General features: G+C 39.3%; 2 protein-coding genes across 3 annotated transcripts in view; both read left to right on the top strand.

Moving 5' to 3' along the window:
* The window catches only part of cga (glycoprotein hormones, alpha polypeptide), a 9,218-nt gene extending 5,456 nt beyond the window's left edge, over positions 1-3,762 (top strand). Inside the window, exons 1-4 of one of the 2 annotated variants that reach the window (XM_032500395.1) lie at positions 2,362-2,450; positions 2,535-2,643; positions 2,857-3,041; positions 3,472-3,762. In XM_032500395.1, the coding sequence (XP_032356286.1) occupies positions 2,448-2,450; positions 2,535-2,643; positions 2,857-3,041; positions 3,472-3,546 (372 nt within the window). In that variant the 5' untranslated portion in view covers positions 2,362-2,447 and the 3' untranslated portion in view covers positions 3,547-3,762. Of the gene's footprint in view, positions 1-2,361; positions 2,451-2,534; positions 2,644-2,856; positions 3,042-3,471 lie in introns of those variants that run through there. The other variant, XM_032500396.1, reaches the window with a different exon arrangement.
* Positions 3,763-4,894: 1,132 nt separating this feature from the next.
* On the top strand, positions 4,895-17,326 carry znf292a (zinc finger protein 292a). Its single transcript, XM_032500356.1, has 8 exons — positions 4,895-5,086; positions 7,651-7,805; positions 8,764-8,842; positions 9,196-9,331; positions 9,484-9,686; positions 9,938-10,074; positions 10,505-10,646; positions 10,775-17,326. Exons 1-8 carry the CDS (start codon positions 4,937-4,939, stop codon positions 16,898-16,900), a joined length of 7,128 nt encoding a protein of 2,375 aa, XP_032356247.1. The 5' UTR covers positions 4,895-4,936; the 3' UTR covers positions 16,901-17,326.
* Positions 17,327-17,947: the final 621 nt, after the last annotated feature.

The following is a 17,947-nucleotide window of genomic DNA, read 5'->3' as shown; positions in this document are numbered from 1 at the left end:
TATATATATATATATATATATATATATATATATATATATCTTTACTATGTGGGTAAAGGCAAATAATGGAACAGCTAGAACAGTGGTGTGTTTAGGAAATTTCATCAATCTACTGTAATGCAGCCTTTAAAACCAGGAAAAGACAACACTTTTGTCATATCAGGATATTACAAGATAATGACGGTCTGCTCTCTCCTCAGTGACAGCATTGACACTGGAGTCCTTGAGAATAATCTGACACCGTGTTTCACCGAGCGTGACCACGTACACAATTTACTCTACACCTGAGGCTTTCCACATCTCTGTGGTTCTTATCCTCATCCATCCAGATCAATGTACCATGTAAAAAGAAAGTCTGAGCTAACTGCAGAACATAAAAAAACTCAGCACCACTCTTTGTTTTTCATAAACCAGAAGGCTAGAAGCATGTCAATGAGCGAATACAAATATAGTAAGAGGGAAGCTGCACATGTCCTCTAAGTAATCCTCTGTGCTTTTACTCTCACCTTGGTGTTTTTTTTTGTCAACGAACTATTGTTGGGCTCTACTGTACAACATACTTTCCGGTGTCTTAAATACCTCATATTTCTCATATCTTAAACATATTCACTCAGCTCAACTCCATCATCGGTCCACTCCATGATACTTTTAAGCAGTTATTTTAGACACAGTTGCAAATAGTCAAGTGTAATATTATATAAGAATATGATATGATTCAAAAGCTGTCAGATCTTGGACAATGTGAGTGTTATTCATTTTTATCTGTTGATATTTGAGATTCTGTTTTTATGCTTAAACATTTATGTTTCAGTAATAGGCCTATTGTGTTTTATTTGATTGACAGGACATTTGATTTGATGTTGATAAAATGACATGTGCCATAAAGCAAATGCACACAATGCAACAGCCACTGATATCAATCTTGTCAGCAGGAATGAAATTTAGTACTGCTTTTTAAACTGTAGGGTTTGCAACACAATGTTACAAAGAAGCAAGAAAACAGACAATAGAACATCTCGTCTCCCGCACTTATTGAATTACGAGTCTTAGGCCAAGGATTTATCACCAGCACGACCAAGGAAACAGAGCATGGGTACTTATGTAAACAGACAGATGAAATACACAATAAATTCATAATTCATCCTTGACATTTCCGATGTTGGAGGCAGAGGCAAAGATGGATACTCCTTAACAAATATCAGATATCTCTCCATTTATTCACAATTTCTTCCATCAATCAATTCCTCCAGTTTTGAAAAAGCCTGCAGCACAGACAATAGTTTTGATGTAACATATAGTGTAAGATTATGTGTATTAAGAATACACCCATAATAAATAATTGATGTCATGTTTTATTAAAGTTTAGTTAGATTTACTATCTCTCTTTTAAAATTAAATTTGTTATCTCTAAAGTTATGGCATATGGCGTTATTCCAGTAGACCCTATAGTTCAAAAACCTCTGGTGTGACACAGTGCACCAGTATACATTATATAATATGTACAGTATCCAACGTCAAAATTGCATATGTTGACTGATGCAAATAAAGATTAGTGTGCAGATTATGCTTTGCAATTAATTCACTATTTCAATAATCAATTAATGAGTTGTTTAATCAATTAATCATAAAATAAATAGTGAAAAAATGGCCTTCACTTGTTTTGTCTGACCAAATTTCCAGAACGCAACAATATTAAATTAAATCATGAAATTGTCACATTTGAGAGGCTGGAAACAGAATGTTTGACATTTTTCACCTTATTTGGCTTTTAAAAAAATAACCAGTTATTCATTATTTATTAAAATAGTTTTGTCTATTGATTAATGGATTCTGCTCTGAACTGATGTAAATATTTCAACGTCAGATTTTCTGTGTTAAATTGAGATTAATTCTTGTAGTATTAATTTAATTTTACTAATAAGCAGCCTCTCATTGGTAGATCAAAGCCTTCACAATTGGCATATCTCTCTGACAATGTACACCTATTTATTTAGATATTTTATTGGGTGATATTTTAGCATTACACTTTTACACTCTTCATAAATAAAAACTCTTTTAGGCCACGTCCAGCCTAAAATGGTCTTTATGCAGTAAACCGAAATGCCCAAGAAAAACTCAAATGACCCTTGATGATAATCCCTTTGCAATGACATGACCAATAATAATAACCCCCAGTTACCAAGTAACTAAAACCCAGGGATTAAATGCAGCATCCATAGTCAGGATGGAAGGATGATGGAAGTATGTTTTGGCTTTCCACAATTTGTTATTATCATTTTGTCCTTTAAAGGGATTATGAGAAAGGTAGCAAAGAGGTCAGTGAGATCATTGATAAGGTTGGTAGGTTTCACCTAATCCGCCAAGTTGCCACAAACTGACGGACACAGGTATAAAACGACATGAAGGAAAGCACAGAGGCACAATGAAAAGGGCAACTTTCTTTCAGCATGGTAATATTCTATCTCTATCTCTGACTTACTCAACATTCAACAGATTTTTGATTGATCATTTTTCTTTTGTCTCTGTATTAATAGGTAACTAATGCAACCACGATGGGCTCAGTGAAATCAGCTGGACTTTCTGTTCTTCTGTTGTCTTTTCTTTTTTACATAGCTGATGCTTACCCCAACATTGACTTAAACAGTAAGATTTTTACAGATACAAGTACCAATGTGTTAAGTACTCTTCTCATAAATCTTGTACACAAAACAAGGATTTACTTCAGTAAATTAGCACCATCTGCTTTCATTTATCTCTGTTGACAATGATTGTACACTGTGCTTTAAATCTCACATGAATCTCAAAATGTCACTGTATCACAAGCTGTCCATGATCAATGGCATTGTCCTTCTCCAGTGGGCTGCGAGGAGTGCAAACTAGGAATGAACAATCTTTTCTCGAGGGATCGTCCGGTCTACCAGTGCATGGGCTGCTGCTTCTCCAGAGCGTACCCAACACCTCTCACGGCCATGACGAAAATGGAGATACCAAAGAACATCACCTCGGAGGCAACATGCTGTGTTGCAAAGGACTACTATGAGGTACAGACAAAAGATATGCCAAACAACTTTTCTTCAAATTAAAAAGATACAAATGTATGTTTAAGGCATGTTTCAAAAGTATTCCTTCTTTTTTATTTTTGTTTTACTGCAGCTCAACATTGAGGGAAACATTGGCCAATGAAACATATTTTCATACCAAAAAGACTATAACTTTAGAAGATGTGCACCTAATTTGATTAACTAAGTTTGCAGAAGCTTATTAGCTTCAGATAAACGTCTGAATACATTTTTGCACAAAACAAGGACTGTGGATTTTGTCCCCCATCACCTACACTAAAAAAGCACTTAAGGAGGGGACCTTCTAATGTCTCGTCACACAGCTAAAAAGAGCATTTGATCATATTTACTGCTGTAGATTGATATGACTTTGTTTATAATCACTATTGTGTCTTTCACCTGCATCTTTCAGGTAGAGGTGTATGGCATAAGGGTGAGAAACCACACAGACTGCCACTGCAGCACCTGCTACTACCATAAGATATGAACATGCTCGGAACTGGAGACAATTCTGCAGCGCTCGGCTTGGCAACAAATGTAGTTCTTTTTAATTCGCACAAGCTCATTGGTTTTAAATTGTATGCTCATGTGTTGCCAGATAATATTTTTTTTAGAAAGGCTGTGTCTATGTTATTAGCCTACATTCTTTCAGAGTTATATAATTAACTGTAGATTGAAAAGCAATTAAAATGTGTAATCCAGATGTTGCATTCTCATGAATGTGTCTGAAATGCATGGGATTGGAGTGTGTGTGTTTAGAGCAATTTTATAGGTGCGCTACAACTCACTAAGTAGCTTTGGTCCAATTTGTCTACTGAATTAATGTAATGCAAAGAATAACAGTAACTTAAGTAACTGTCTGAAAGTGACATTTTACTTTGAGGTTAATAAATGGCGTGTGGCATGTCTGACTGATCAGAAGTGGCAGCCAAACACATGCCAAGTACCTATTAAACAACAGAGCTGAAATTGAAACCAACATCGAAGAGAAGTCATTTAAAGGCTCCAAAAAAGGAAAATTATTGGTTTAACTTCTACAATACCATGACAACTGAGCAAACTTCATATGCTGATGAAGTGATATCATGGAAAAACTCCAGAAGAGCTTCAGAATTGCTTCAAAAGCTTAATTCATTTATTGAGTGTGTAGATGGTGATGTGTAGAAAGTAGGGTAAACCCATGTGTGTATTTGTGGAAATAAATTCAGCCACAGTTTGATGGTAGTATAAAATTTCAAGAAGACAAATAAGAAGTGAGTATACAATAACCAGTGATATTTTGGCACCACTGTTTTTTAATGCTCATCATTATTTACAGACACAATCATCAATCATCAACACTTTTACGCCATTTATAAAGTAACATGCTTTTAGGCCAGGTGATTAACCAGGAGTCTTTCAGCTGACTGATCCCTGTTGGGCCCTAGTCTACTGACGGGGCTCTGACCAAGTCTGAATCAGGGATGCTGTTGGAGCTTACAAGAAAGACAAGAACATTCTGTCTTTGGGATATTGGAGGTTGATTAAAATGTTTGTGAAAATATAATAGATTTTGCTTTATGTTGGAGGTTGATTGTTTAATGATGCTGTGCCTGGAGGTCATAGCTGACCTCCGTATCTTCGGGGTCTTCAGGGGAATCCAGTAGTCCAATCATACTGAGATTAGCTGATGAGCAAACATTTCACGTTCAGTCTGTTTGCAGAGAGGGATTTTGTGTCACTGTAAGGCCATGGATGCTTTGTTGACATCAGGGGTATAATACATCCATGTGTATGTGGAGCACACTGTGTGCTCTCCCTTCCCCCTCTGCGTGCGCGTGCGTGTGCGAGTCTGGCAGCGTAACATCTGTGCGTACGCGGTCGTGATTGTTGTGAAGATGGCGGAGGGGGAGACAGAGAAGGAATATGACACACGGAAAGCTATCGACGAGCTCCGAGAGCGGTTCCAGGATTTGACCACAGCTTTGAAAGAGGGCTCGAAGTCTCCGTTGGAAGCCTCCCTGCATTTCTGCCAGGAGTTTTGCCAGGTTAGCCCGTTCTCCTGCTGCTCATCCCGGGGAGCCTGCAGCCCCTCTGGCTTCCTGGCCGAGGATGCGCGTCTACGTTTGCTACAACAATGTAGCTAAGGGGCTAGCTGCCTAGCTAGCAGCCTGGCATTTCAAGATGGGGAAAAAAACTCCTCCGTGATTTTCAGCCATTTTCTCAATGATGTTTGTCTGTGGCATGAACTTATTTGCAAAGTCTGCCTATGAGTGCGACGAGAAGTCACATCAATGTGTGCGCGCCGTGCATGTATTACTCGTATTTTCCAGGCCAGATCGCTAATAGCAAATTAATGTTGCTAGCTGGTATGCAGGGTCCCCCTGCCCTGTGCAGTGGTCATGCTGTGCAAAAAATGGGTAGCTACGTTAGCGAGATTTTACACAGCGATTGCATTGATATGCACTAAATTATACGCTTGTGTTCTCCGTGGAACATATCATCCAAACGTTTTAACGCTGCATCTCCATGCAGGTTTTAGTGTAAAAAGAGGTTACTTTTGTGAAGCTGTTTTATTGTACGGAAAGATCAATGATTTTTTTCCAAGGTGCTAGCCCAGGCCTTTTGCACTAATTAATCCAGCTAACCACATCAGCGGAGATGCTTATTACAGTCATATAGCCAGCTTCAGTTAAATATGTTACATTGATGTCAGTGTTATAGCAACCGATGTGGCTGCAGATGGCGGAGACAGTGATTTAAAAGGGAACGTGTGGCAGTGGTCATTGACTCCATTACACATCCTTCTCATTAATTTGCCCTGACCACGAAAATATCAAGCGAGGTCTCCGTTTAGCTGGTATCACACTGATACTGCAAGGATTACTGCCTCTGCACCACATTAGTTTTAAGTATTGGTTAGTTTCTAGCCCACACTAACCGGCAGTGAGGAATTCATTCAACTTAAAAGTTATTTAAGTAAAAGGGGACGAGCCTCGGGCTGCATGCTATAGTTGTGAGCAGTTAATTCATGATGGAGATTTGTTTCGTAAGAGTGCAACTCTTCCACGTTACAACGGAGTTATTCAGGATGAAATTGCTCTGTATCAATATATTTGTGTGTTGAAGGAATTGAGGGAGTTTTCATTGATTAAGGTTAGGCGTTTTTTGTGCTGGTTGATAAGGAAAAAAGAGGGAGGGATTAAAAAAAAAGAAGTTTTGTTAGTCTTGCAGAGACACACATAACTTTGGAGCTTTGTTATCTTTGTGTGTACATCTTATCTATATTATGTAAATCGTATACTGTATATACTTTTTTCTCCAACCCTCGATAGTTGAGAGTAAGACTTTTATTCTTCATCCAAAAGTTAGCTGTGGCTTTTTGAAATCAAAGCAAACCACAGTTAAAAGTTTGACTATTTACACTCAATGTAAATTACTTTTACATCCTTTTATTCAGTACAAAGGAATTAGATATTTATTTCTCACTTAACATATTTGATTTTGAAACTGAATAAAATACATGAATCGTGATTATAGAGTCTACATTTTGTTTTTTTACTACCAAGTTCAACATTTTCTAGGCTTTTTTTATTGTTAAAGGGGCATTGCTAAGCGTAATTTGTCTATATGTAATTACACCAGTACAACTGCAGAGCTAAATAAAGTACCAGAATACATACAGTGGCTTGCGTAAGTTTACACACCCATGCTAAAGTTGACTAAAAAGAGGAATAAAAAAACATCTTTTGGAAATTGATGCGTTAATGCCTTAATTAATAACCAACCTTTTAAGAACACCAATTTTCTTTGTAAATGAATAATGTATTGTAAATAAATACATGTTCTTCCTTAAAATACAGGGGGGTATAAGTATACACACCCCTATGTTAAATTCCCATAGAGGCAGGCAGATTTCTATTTTTAAGGGCCAGTTATTTCATGGATCCAGGATACTATGCATCCTGATGACGTTCCATTGGCCTTTGGAATTGAAATAGCTCCATATCCTCACACACCCTTCACCATACCTAGAGATGGACATTGGGTACTTTCCATAAGATCATCTCTCACTGCAAATCAAACTAGCTATTAAGCTAACTGAAATAAAACCATGCCAATCTTAAACAAGGACAAAAACTACTACCTATACTTAACAAATAGGCAAAAATATGGCTAAACCATAACTTTTATTTTTGTTTTGAATTATGTATTCATCTGTTGGTTTTCAGATTAATTGATTATTTGCTGGGTTTATAAAATATCAAAAAATAGTGAAGAATGCATATCACAATTTCCCAGTGGAAAAAAGGTAATGTCTCCAAAATAGTTTTTTTTATCCAGGCAGGTGCAAAATCATTTACAATGAATGAAAAGCTCCATATTCCTCACATTTGAGAAGCTAGAAAAAGAATGTTTTCTATTTTTGCTTGATGGAGGAGTAATTGTTTTTAGTGGTGAAAAATATATATAATATTTATTTATACACATGGTGTTTGTTTTTACAAACTAGTATTTTTATTTTGCCATTTTCCAGGTATTTTTTTCAGCATGCTATTCTATACTATGATGCCTTTTTTTATTCTAATTGTAGTATTTTTATGTTTTCTAGGTCCTTGTGGAACATGCTGGCCGTTGGAAAACTGATGAAGATCCACTGCCTTTGCTGGAGGTCTACACTGTGGCCATCCTCAGCTTTGCTAAGGCTGCCTCCTGTCTCTCCTCCGAATGTGAAAACGTGCCACTCCTACTTGAAAAGTTAGCACTGTGAGTAGCAACTCCAACATGGGTGTCACTAGAAATACGATTACCTTCAAATCCTATGTTAATTTTCATATTCTTTCTAACAACATCTTCCCTATTAATTTGACCCATAATATGTGTTACACATTAATGAGTAATGCTTTAAATTTTATGTTGGGGAAAGCATCTTCATTAAGTCTCAAGTTTCTTGTAGTGGTTTAAAGTAGATTTGGCAAAGAATGGGTTACATGGTTTGGATGTGCACATGGCATTAGACCTAACATTAGTTCCACTGGTGTAGTTTTGTTTTTGGCCAGCTTGTCATAGGTGCAAAAACAGACAGTGATCTTACAAGAAAGCTGCACAATACTTGACAATAAAAATTAAACAAAACACACCCACATCCCAAAGAAAAGTTTTGAAACAATAAAAAAAACAGTATATAGGAACTACTGCACTATTCACACAACGCTCTCGGTATAGTCATGAAGGCAATGTCCTTGCTGCTGAATAGAAATGTAGGCTGCCTCTGGGGAGGTACCTGCTGGGGAGCATTGACATATTTAGGATGAGCTACAGACTATACTTTGCACATGGAGATGCAGGAGATGCAGTGTACACATAAAAGGAAGTTAATCTGATGCAACAATTGTTAAGTCAAGGATATAACATTTTTTTGTAAACAATAGATCACAATAACTGATCTGGCCATTCTGAGCTGTTTTTTATTAATACCATATGAAAAACAAAAGCGACTATTATATATCACTTACACGTACCTGAACTGATGTAACTAAAGTGTCCCTCTCGCTGCCACTGAGTTACACCCCCATTTCTCCCGTTTGTCATCCAAAATGCCACACTGACTTTCAGCACCACACTTTGTGAATAGTTATTCTTGTATGGTTACCCTTAATTTGTGGAATGTGTGCACATCCTTGACCTAAATGTGGCTTTAAAAATGACTGGGTTGGATTCACAGGAGCTGTGCGGAGCTGCTACTCTTACTGCCCCAGCATGTCCCTGGTGCCTTATGGGAGGAGTTCCAGTCCTCCATGAAGGTCAGTATTCCCAAGGACTTTTTCTGAGGCTGTGCTTTGCAGGAATAGCCCTGAAAAGTTGTTTAGTAAATTTGAATGCATTTGGTTTAGCTCATCATTGGACCAAAATAAATTAAAAACAACAACATATTAGCTGAATATTTGGATCTGTGAGTTCTCTTTACAAGAATGACATTGAAATGTTCTGTTCACTGCTGCTTTTGAAGAAATGTAAATTGTTGTAACGGTGACACGTTCACTACAGTAACATTCTCATAACAGTTATTTCATACTCATGACTGTCTAACATTTAGTATGACTCACTCACGTTTTGGAAATTAGGTTACTACATCTTTATTTATTATCTGTTGCAGTTGGCACACAGCCTTTTGCAAGAAAGTGGGAGCACACAGCTTTGTCTGCTCTCAGTTCTGGCACAACAGGACGGCGTCTGGTCCAACACCACACTAAGCAGCATCCTGTCCGATCAAATCCCTCAAACTGAGCAAGGTTAGTTCTTATTAGGTTTGAACATGCTCCACGCTGACTTGTAACACTGTAATTGCATGGAATTACAATTGTTCAATGTATTATAATTGTCTACATCTAATCTGCAGTTTCTTACCTTTTCCCTCTGTCTTTTTCTACTTTTTGTTTTGTAGTTCGTGAGTATCTTGAGTTGGAAGGTGCCACGCTTCTGAACATGAGAATAAAGCACCTAATCAAAGTGGACAGCGTTGATAAAGCTGCTGTCCTCGCGAAGATGTGCTCGGAGTATCCGGGATATGAAGGAAAAGGAAACTTCAAGCAAACCTACTTGCTTTGCATCTGCATGGCAAAAAGTCAGGAACAGCTAATGGAGGAGGTAAGAAATGACACACAGAAACACAGTTCCTTGTACACTCAAGGTTAAATAAATTTAACACTTGAACAAGTATCCAAAAACTGATCAGTGATGGTATATCAAGTTTAAGTTCTTTATTCTCATCATATGCGCAACACTGACAGACACCCAGTAATCACTCAGCACTCGTTTGAAATTTGATAACAGAATCTCCCAACAGCGTTGTCATGTGTCAGATAGTTATTTAATTTCTCTCGCTCTCTTTCTAATAGATTGCGTCAATAGAGTGTAAAGATGCTCTTGAAATGATCTGCAACTTGGAGTCAGAGGGAGATGAGAAAGGAGCTCTCTGCTTATGTTCTGCCTTTCTCAAGCGACAGCTTCTTCAAGGAGATGTTTATTGTGCCTGGTAAGTGTTTCAGTTTGTTTCAGATTAATACTTTTAGAAGACACAAAATTACTCTGAGGAATACAGTGGTCATGGAAAAAATATATTATGAAATTTACTTTCATCCATGAAGCAATCTGTATAAAAAGCATGATCATGAAAGATACCCTCACTGCATATTGCAGAGGCTGACTCAGTGTTTAAAGGTCCATGTCTCTTAATAGCTTAGTACTTGAGGGAAGATGTGCATGTGAATAAATGACTCACTGGCTTTGATACAGTAGTAATTAAAGTAAAAACTATGCCATACACTTATAGATTTGTGGCTGTCTGTAATCTCAATATATGTACTTTTAAATTCCAATAGCGTAATCCGAAATTAATTGGAAGATGAATCAATAGTGAAAATATTTGCCATTTGTTTTTAACAGTTGTTTGTGATGTTTTGCAGGGAACTCACACTGTTCTGGAGTAAGCTACTCATGCGTTTAGAGTCGTCAGCTGATGCATTTCTTGGACACAGCAAAGAGATGGCTCTTCTCTGTAGAAGCGTCTGTCATATTCTGTTTCTAATCAAAGTCATCCAAAATGAGGTACTAACAAAAGTCTACAAATTTGTAGCTGATAGCAGAACCATTACACACAAGTATTGACACCAACAGTGACTCAAATGGTACTGCATCTGTAAACCTTTGGCATTTATGTTGCTTTTTCTTCGTAGGTTGGAGAAGTCGGGCTTCCAGTGTGTGTTGAAATGTGCATTCAAGCTCTGAAAATGACATCCATTGACCATAAAGATAGCAAGTCCACCATCTGCAAAACTATTTCCTGCCTCTTGCCAACTGATCTAGAGGTTAAGCGTGCATGCCAGCTGACCGAGTTCCTCCTCCAGCCTACCGTTGACTCTTATTATGCTGTGGAGTCACTGTACAACGAACCTGACCAAAAGCCTGAGGAGGACGGGAGTTTACCAGTGCCCAATTCTTTACGCTGTGAGTTACTGCTGGCCTTTAAGACACAGTGGCCTTTTGATCCAGAGTTCTGGGACTGGAAAACACTGAAACGCAACTGCTTGGCACTGATGGGAGAGGAGGCAGCTATTGTGTCATCTATTGACACACTCAATGACACAGATGAACAAGAGGTGGAAGGTGCACTTGGCAAACCCCCGGAATACAAAGACCTGGAGGACTTTCTGCTAACCACTACAAATGAACTCAATGAAATCACGGATGAAAGAGAAAAAAACCGAGAGGCTAAAAAACTTCGGGAGCAGGGTTTTGTGTCTGCCCGGTTCAGAAACTGGCGAGCATACATGCAGTATTGTGTTTTGTGTGACAAGGAGTTCTTGGGTCACAGAATTGTTCGTCATGCGCAGAAGCACTTCAAAGATGGAGTGTATCTTTGTCCAATTTGTGCTGACAGTTTTGAAACTAGGGAGGTTTTAGAGCCTCATGTAGCATCACATGTAAAGCAATCTTGCAAAGAGAGACTAGCTGCAATGAAAGCTGCTAGAAAGGTAACCAAACCCCCTCAGTCACCTAAAAGTCCATCGAAAAATTCAAAAGTTGCTGCTATGGTGAGCATTAGTCCTGTTAAAATTGAATCTCAAATTGGCGAACAATTGGCGACTCCTGTTAAAATAGAACAAACTACATCTGACACAAATATAAGTCAAGACTGTTTCTGTCCTGTCAAAAATTGTTCCAAGGCTTTCAAGTTTTTCCGCAACCTCATGGCTCATGTCAGATCTCACAAGGACGATGAAGAGGCCATGAGGTTTTTAGAGATACAAAAACAGAAAGTGGTGTGCCAATATTGCAGACGGCAGTTTGTTAATGTCAAACATCTTAATGATCATTTGCAGATGCACTGTGGCACTAAACCATACATCTGCATACAGTTGGATTGCAAGGCAAACTTTAACTCAAATTCTGAGCTTCTCATGCATAGAAAAACACATCCTGAATTTAAAGCTCAGTGCATGTTCCCTAACTGTGGCCAAGTTTTCAGTGAGGCCTACCTGTTGTATGATCATGAGGCGCAGCATTACCTTACCTACACCTGCCAAACAGATAACTGTGGCAAAATATTCTACTCACAGTCTCAATTCTTGTCTCACCAAGAGAATCATAGTACAAATGATGCAGTTAACAATTTGCCCATCACATATCAAAACTTTCCTGAGACTCCAAAAGTAGAACCACCACCTGAGAGCACCACAAGCCTTGAAAGGATTAATACAGACGTATATATGAAGGAGGCATCAATGGTAAACACATCACCATGCAGATTACCAGAACTTGCTAAAGAAGCTGTTACTGTGAGAGTGAAACACTCGATTGAAAGAATGCTGAACTCTGAAGCACATCCTGAAATGAAAGAACCAGAGAAATCCTACACTCCACTGACAAACCCCACTTCAGCACCAGCTGGTGTCAAGTCAGCGCCGGAGGCCCCTCCTGCACACCATAATGTGGCTGGGCAAGGTGAGATCCCACCAGTAAATCCTTTACCAAGTCCACTCAACCCTGTTGCAAGTCAACAGGAAGAGGGTCTTAAAAATGTGCAAGGCAATGATCTTCCAAAAGTGGTTCCACAAATAATTTCTCCAAGTCAAATCAAGACAGAAATTCCTTGTTGGGTGCAAGGATATCCTTCCAGCACTGCAACTGTTGGCAATGAGGAGAACCTGCATTGCTGCCCATATAATGAATGTACAAGGGCATATAGTACAAACAAAAGTCTGTCTAGGCATGTAAAGAAGCAACACCCTGAAATATTTGAAGATTGGAAATTGGCAAAGAAATATAACAAAGTTTCCAAAATAACTGCAAAAAAGGTACCAACTGGGCCTGCTTCCTCCAATCAGACTCAACCAAACCAGGGAAACAGGCTGTCAAATCAGCCAGGAATACTATGCAAAAAACCTGGGATGCAGCAAATGGATTACCCAATGGAATCTTCAACCTCACCTGCCCAGTGTTATCCTGGATCAATGGAGCCTGTGCCCATCACTCCAATGGTGAACCCCACTCTATACCCGCCATGGGGAAGCCCAAATATTCCCACTGGAATGATGCAGTCAGACATGTCCCAGTCATGGTCTTCACCTCCCATGAATAACTGCTATCCAGATACCTTCAACATGAATGAATACCCCCCTCGGAGCTATCCTCAATGGCAGGCAGACCCTTATCAAACCACAGCGTCTCTCCCTACTGATAGAGATCATCCAATGGCAGCTACACATGGTCCCTCTATGTCCCACGCTCCTTCAGATTCAAGTTTGATGTCTCAGTATGTGTCCAGTTCGTTGATGCTTGACAATGGAGGCCAAATACATAATGGAGGGCATCAGTATGGACTAATGCATCCAGTAGTAGGCACTGGAGACAGCGTAGATGTGGGAAAAAGGAGTGCAAGTATGACAGGCCAGTTGGATAATGAAAACAGTATCTCCACAATTGATAGTCTCCCTGAAGGAAATTACCACACTCCATATACTCGGAGTGAAAACTCTTGTCCTACTCAAGACTCGTCAGTTGATATTCCCATTAAATGTCTGAGCCCAGAGGCCGAAGTTTCATCAAAAGCTATAAATGAAAGAATTAAAACAGAGAATGTGCCCACTCCTGGTTATGAACAGATGGATAACTCTGTGGATGGCATGCTCAGTCCAAATAGTGTCATTCACACAGATTTCCCTTACGAAGAAGACTGTCCTAGTGTTGAATGTGAGCCTACCCCTTCAGATGAAAAGGCTGGTGACCCTGACATGCAGAAAGGAAAACGCAGCAGGTTGAGCAAGCGAACCAAATGGCCAGCCATCATTAAGGATGGCAAAGTCATCTGCAGGAGATGCTTCAGAGAGTTCTCAAGCACCAAGTCTCTTGGGGGTCACTTATCTAAACGCTCACAGTGCAGGCCTGTAGATGAAATCGACCTAACAGCTGATCTGCCAACATCTTTTCTTGATTTTCTCAATGACCCCCATGTCCCTGATACTAATGGAGCAACATTCAACATGTCAAATGGGGATTTCTCACAGGAATCCTGTAGCTTGACCACTTTGACTTCACCCATGGTGTTAAAACAGGAGCCCCAAAATTCAAATATAATGGACTATTCAAATGCCACATCTGTTTCCCCTGAAATCCAGCAACAGAAAGACGGAGTGTTGGCTAATCCAGCCCTCACTGTACCCTATCAAGAGGATCACTTGATGGAAATTTCACATGCCTTTCAAAGGTTGGATTTGATTGAGGCTGCACAAGGGAAGATGCGGAGTGCTCTGGCGTTAGAGCAAAATGTCAGTCATTGTGATACAGCCCACAACATTGAAAAAAGTAAAATACTGAGTAAAAGTGATGACAAGCCCTCTGAAAAGATCCCCAAACCATTTAAATGTGACCAGGATGAGTGTGAGTACTCATTTATGACAAAGGAGGCGTTATTCAAACACTTGTGTAGAATGCACGATTACTCTAATGATATGATAGAAGAACTAAAAAAAACCCCATCCAAACTGTCTCCATATCCTTGTCAGATTTGCCCCAAAACATTCACAAGAACAACCGGTTTAAGAATTCACTATGAAAAAGTCCATCGATTGTCAAAGGCAGAAATGCAGAAGCTAAGAATCAGTGCTCGAAACAGGCGTGCATTTAGACTGAACAAAGATGACGTGTTTAGCCGTGTGACCACTGATGCCAACACCAGTCGCACTACACAGTCTGCGGTTGTATTACCTGCTATAAAACAAGAACCACTTGACATTGCAATTGCACCTCAAACAGACAATGAGAACAACCCCGAAGTTCCTCAGATCATTTCACCAGGAGATGTAGTTAAACAGGGCTTCATGCCTGAGGTTTCAATTGTCGCACAACTACCACCACCTCAAAACTATGTGACTGATGGGTCGTTCTGTGAAGTGGCACCATCAGTTCATGAAAAAAGTAACCTAGAGCAACCAATAGTGGCTGTTGCACACAAGAGTCCAGACATGAAACAAAAATCCAGTTTGCAAGAGAAACTCAGTCCGGTTGGCAAAGCAAACGAGCAGCAAGGACGATCAGATGCATCATTTAGCAAAGTAAAGGAGCCAATGTCCAGCCCTTCTTCTATATCTGCTTCATCCTCCCCAGAGAAACCCAGCAGCTCCAAAAACACACCAACGAAGGATGAACACCAGAGGAAAGAGAAACCTCAGAAAAAGTTGAGCCTCAAAATGTGTGAAACGGACGCCTACAGTCCATATAGACCATATCGCTGTGTTCATGAAGGATGCACTGCCGCATTTACCATTCAGCAAAACTTGATTCTCCACTACAGGGCCATGCATCAGGCATCCCTGCCTCCCAGCAAACCTGAAATGGACACTGAAAAGCCAAGTGTTAATAATGGACAGGAGAGCCATCAGAGCATAGACAAAGATGATGAAGTCAGGTGCCAAGTGAAAAACTGTTCACGGGTGTTCATGGGAATCACAAAGTTAGTGCAGCATTACCTCCTACTTCACAAGTTTACCCGTGACAAAGCCACTGCCATGATGGCAAGCATGACCATCGGGACTTTCAACTGTGACCGGCCGGAGTGCGCTCTTCCCTTCAATTCTGTAGAAAAGTACATTGAGCACATTAAGAATTACCACAAGGAAATCGCTATCTCTGAGAGCGGTTCAGTTGACCAAACTTTCAGGTGCGAGTACGAGGCATGTGACCGCGTTTACACTACAAAATCAAACCTCCTCCGTCACCTAATAAAAAAGCATGAATATGTTTATGATCCTAAAACAAGTGACGGAAGACGGACTAAATCAATTGGGCTCTTCCCAGGGGTTAACGGAAAAGAGAATGTTGAGAACAAGTTCAAAGTGAAGAAGAAAAACACTAAAAAGAAAGAGGGGAAGTCCATTGAACACTGGACTAGTTTTGGAAAGCCTACACTAAAATCACACGATGAGGCATCAGCCATGTGCACCAAAAAGTCCGCTCTGCAGTACCCATGCATGATAATAGGCTGTGATGCAGTGGAGCGGGCTGAAAAAAGTATATTTAAGCATTACACCACTCATGGCCTCACAGAAAGATACATTGAAGACCACAGGAGCCAGTTCATTTACTGTAAAAAGTGCTCACGCGCCAGATTCAAGGATTCAAGCAAATCAGAGGGCGTGTCAAGCTCAGATTCTGAGGAGAAAGAGCTTGATGACGGCGAAAAGCCTAGTGACCAGAAAATCGATGAGCTGGTGGATCGAATAGGCCAAGAAGACAGCAAGCTGTCAAACGATGATAGTGCAGAATCTCAAGCTTCCACTGGGACAGAAGGTGGAGCTAAAAGAGGCCGCCCCAGAAAGCCTGCCCATCCTACACCAGCTTGTCCAGAGAGGATGCAGACCCTTAGGAATCGTTTGACTGTTAACAGTTCAAGAGAGAACTCAAATCCTGGTACCCCTACAGCTCAAGACCAACGTGACGACGGGGTTATGCCAGGGTCTTTCAAGCCTTTAGGACTCGAGGACTCTTTCCTTAAGTTCTTGGAAACCTCGGAGTCTACCCACTCTTCCAAACGCAAATTAAATGACAAATCTAGTTCTGAACTGCCGTCCAAAAGACACCAAACTAACAAACAGAAGTCTCCCATGAAAAGTAAAGTAAGTGATGAATTCAGAGGCTGCGAGAATCTAATAGACTTCAGAAATCCTCTTAATCTCAAATCTGTGAGCAATGTCAAAATTGTCGTGGATAAAACAGTTTCAGACGGTGCTGATCTTTTGCTAAAGCAGTTACAAGACATGAGGCCAATAGTCATAATAAAAAAGTGGCTTTATAGCCGATCATAGCCCAATATTTAGTTTTCAACTCAATCTCACTCAGGATTTGAGAGGTTATGCTGCAGAATGGTTTTTGTTACTGCATCAGATTTCCAACTGTTAACAGTAATGGTCACAGTTAACGATGAAATGGCCTATTTTGTACTTAATGAAAAAATGTCTTGGATGATTTTAAGTATGTATGTTAGCTATAATAACCAGGTAATCAATAGGGCATAGATTTTAGATCATGTTTGTATTTATGCTTAGTACTGAAGATGTTTTTTTTTCTTTTGCTAAATGGAGACTTTTAAAGAAAAACTGTTTTTATATATCCCTATGGGATTTCAAATTCTGTTTGTATTTATTTTATCCTTTTTCAACACTAGTAGACCTATCTGTAATATTTACATGTCTTCCACAAAGTGTTCAATAAAATGTTACTGGTTTTTGTAACATATTGTCTGCAGATCTTTTTTGTGTTGCAGGTTTTTTTTAATATCTTATTTGTTTACAGAGTCTACACGATTTACACATTTACTGGACTTACTGGACTTGGAAAATAAAGGACCTTTCTTGTACAAATTCAGTTTTTTATTATATGCATAGAAACCACAAGAAATCTATTGAGTGACATTCTAGTTCCAAAGCATGTACAAATTAATGTAATAACATGTTTTTATACATAAAAAGACATACGTCTGATGTGTTGTAAGTACAGACATCCAAAACAGTATACAATATGCACAATGCTAACTAAAGACGGTAATATTTAAAAGGGCAAAAGGATGTCCCTGTTTTTGAGACCTAATAACAGCCTTAACAAATAAAAAATGTGCCTGCATCTATGGGAATTTAACATAGGATGTGGATGTGTAAACTTATTCTAGCCACTGTAGCTAAATATTAAACATGACAAATAACTAAATACATAAAAGTTAAACTTTACATCCTGTTAAAAACGTTTAAAACTAGTATTGTGGTCCATCATCTTCACATTCTTGCCAAATGAATATCAATAAACGCACCAGGAAACAGTCTTGGACCTGCAGAGAGGCCACAACAGGGAACCCCATA

The sequence above is a fragment of the Etheostoma spectabile genome, chromosome 20 (genome assembly GCF_008692095.1).
Source record: "Etheostoma spectabile isolate EspeVRDwgs_2016 chromosome 20, UIUC_Espe_1.0, whole genome shotgun sequence".
Classification (NCBI taxonomy): Eukaryota; Metazoa; Chordata; class Actinopteri; order Perciformes; family Percidae; genus Etheostoma; species Etheostoma spectabile.
Note: the sequence above shows the minus strand (reverse complement) of the source record. Positions and strands in the feature narration are given on the sequence as shown.

What these genes read in the sequence shown, in the direction of transcription:
- znf292a (XM_032500356.1), top strand. Translation starts at nt 4,937, where the DNA reads ATGGCGGAGGGGGAGACAGAGAAGGAATATGACACACGGAAAGCTATC. An exon ending in TCTGCCAGGAGTTTTGCCAG is followed by an intron (nt 5,087 to 7,650) that starts GTTAGCCCGTTC and finishes TATGTTTTCTAG; the next exon opens with GTCCTTGTGGAACATGCTGG. An exon ending in CTACTTGAAAAGTTAGCACT is followed by an intron (nt 7,806 to 8,763) that starts GTGAGTAGCAAC and finishes TTGGATTCACAG; the next exon opens with GAGCTGTGCGGAGCTGCTAC.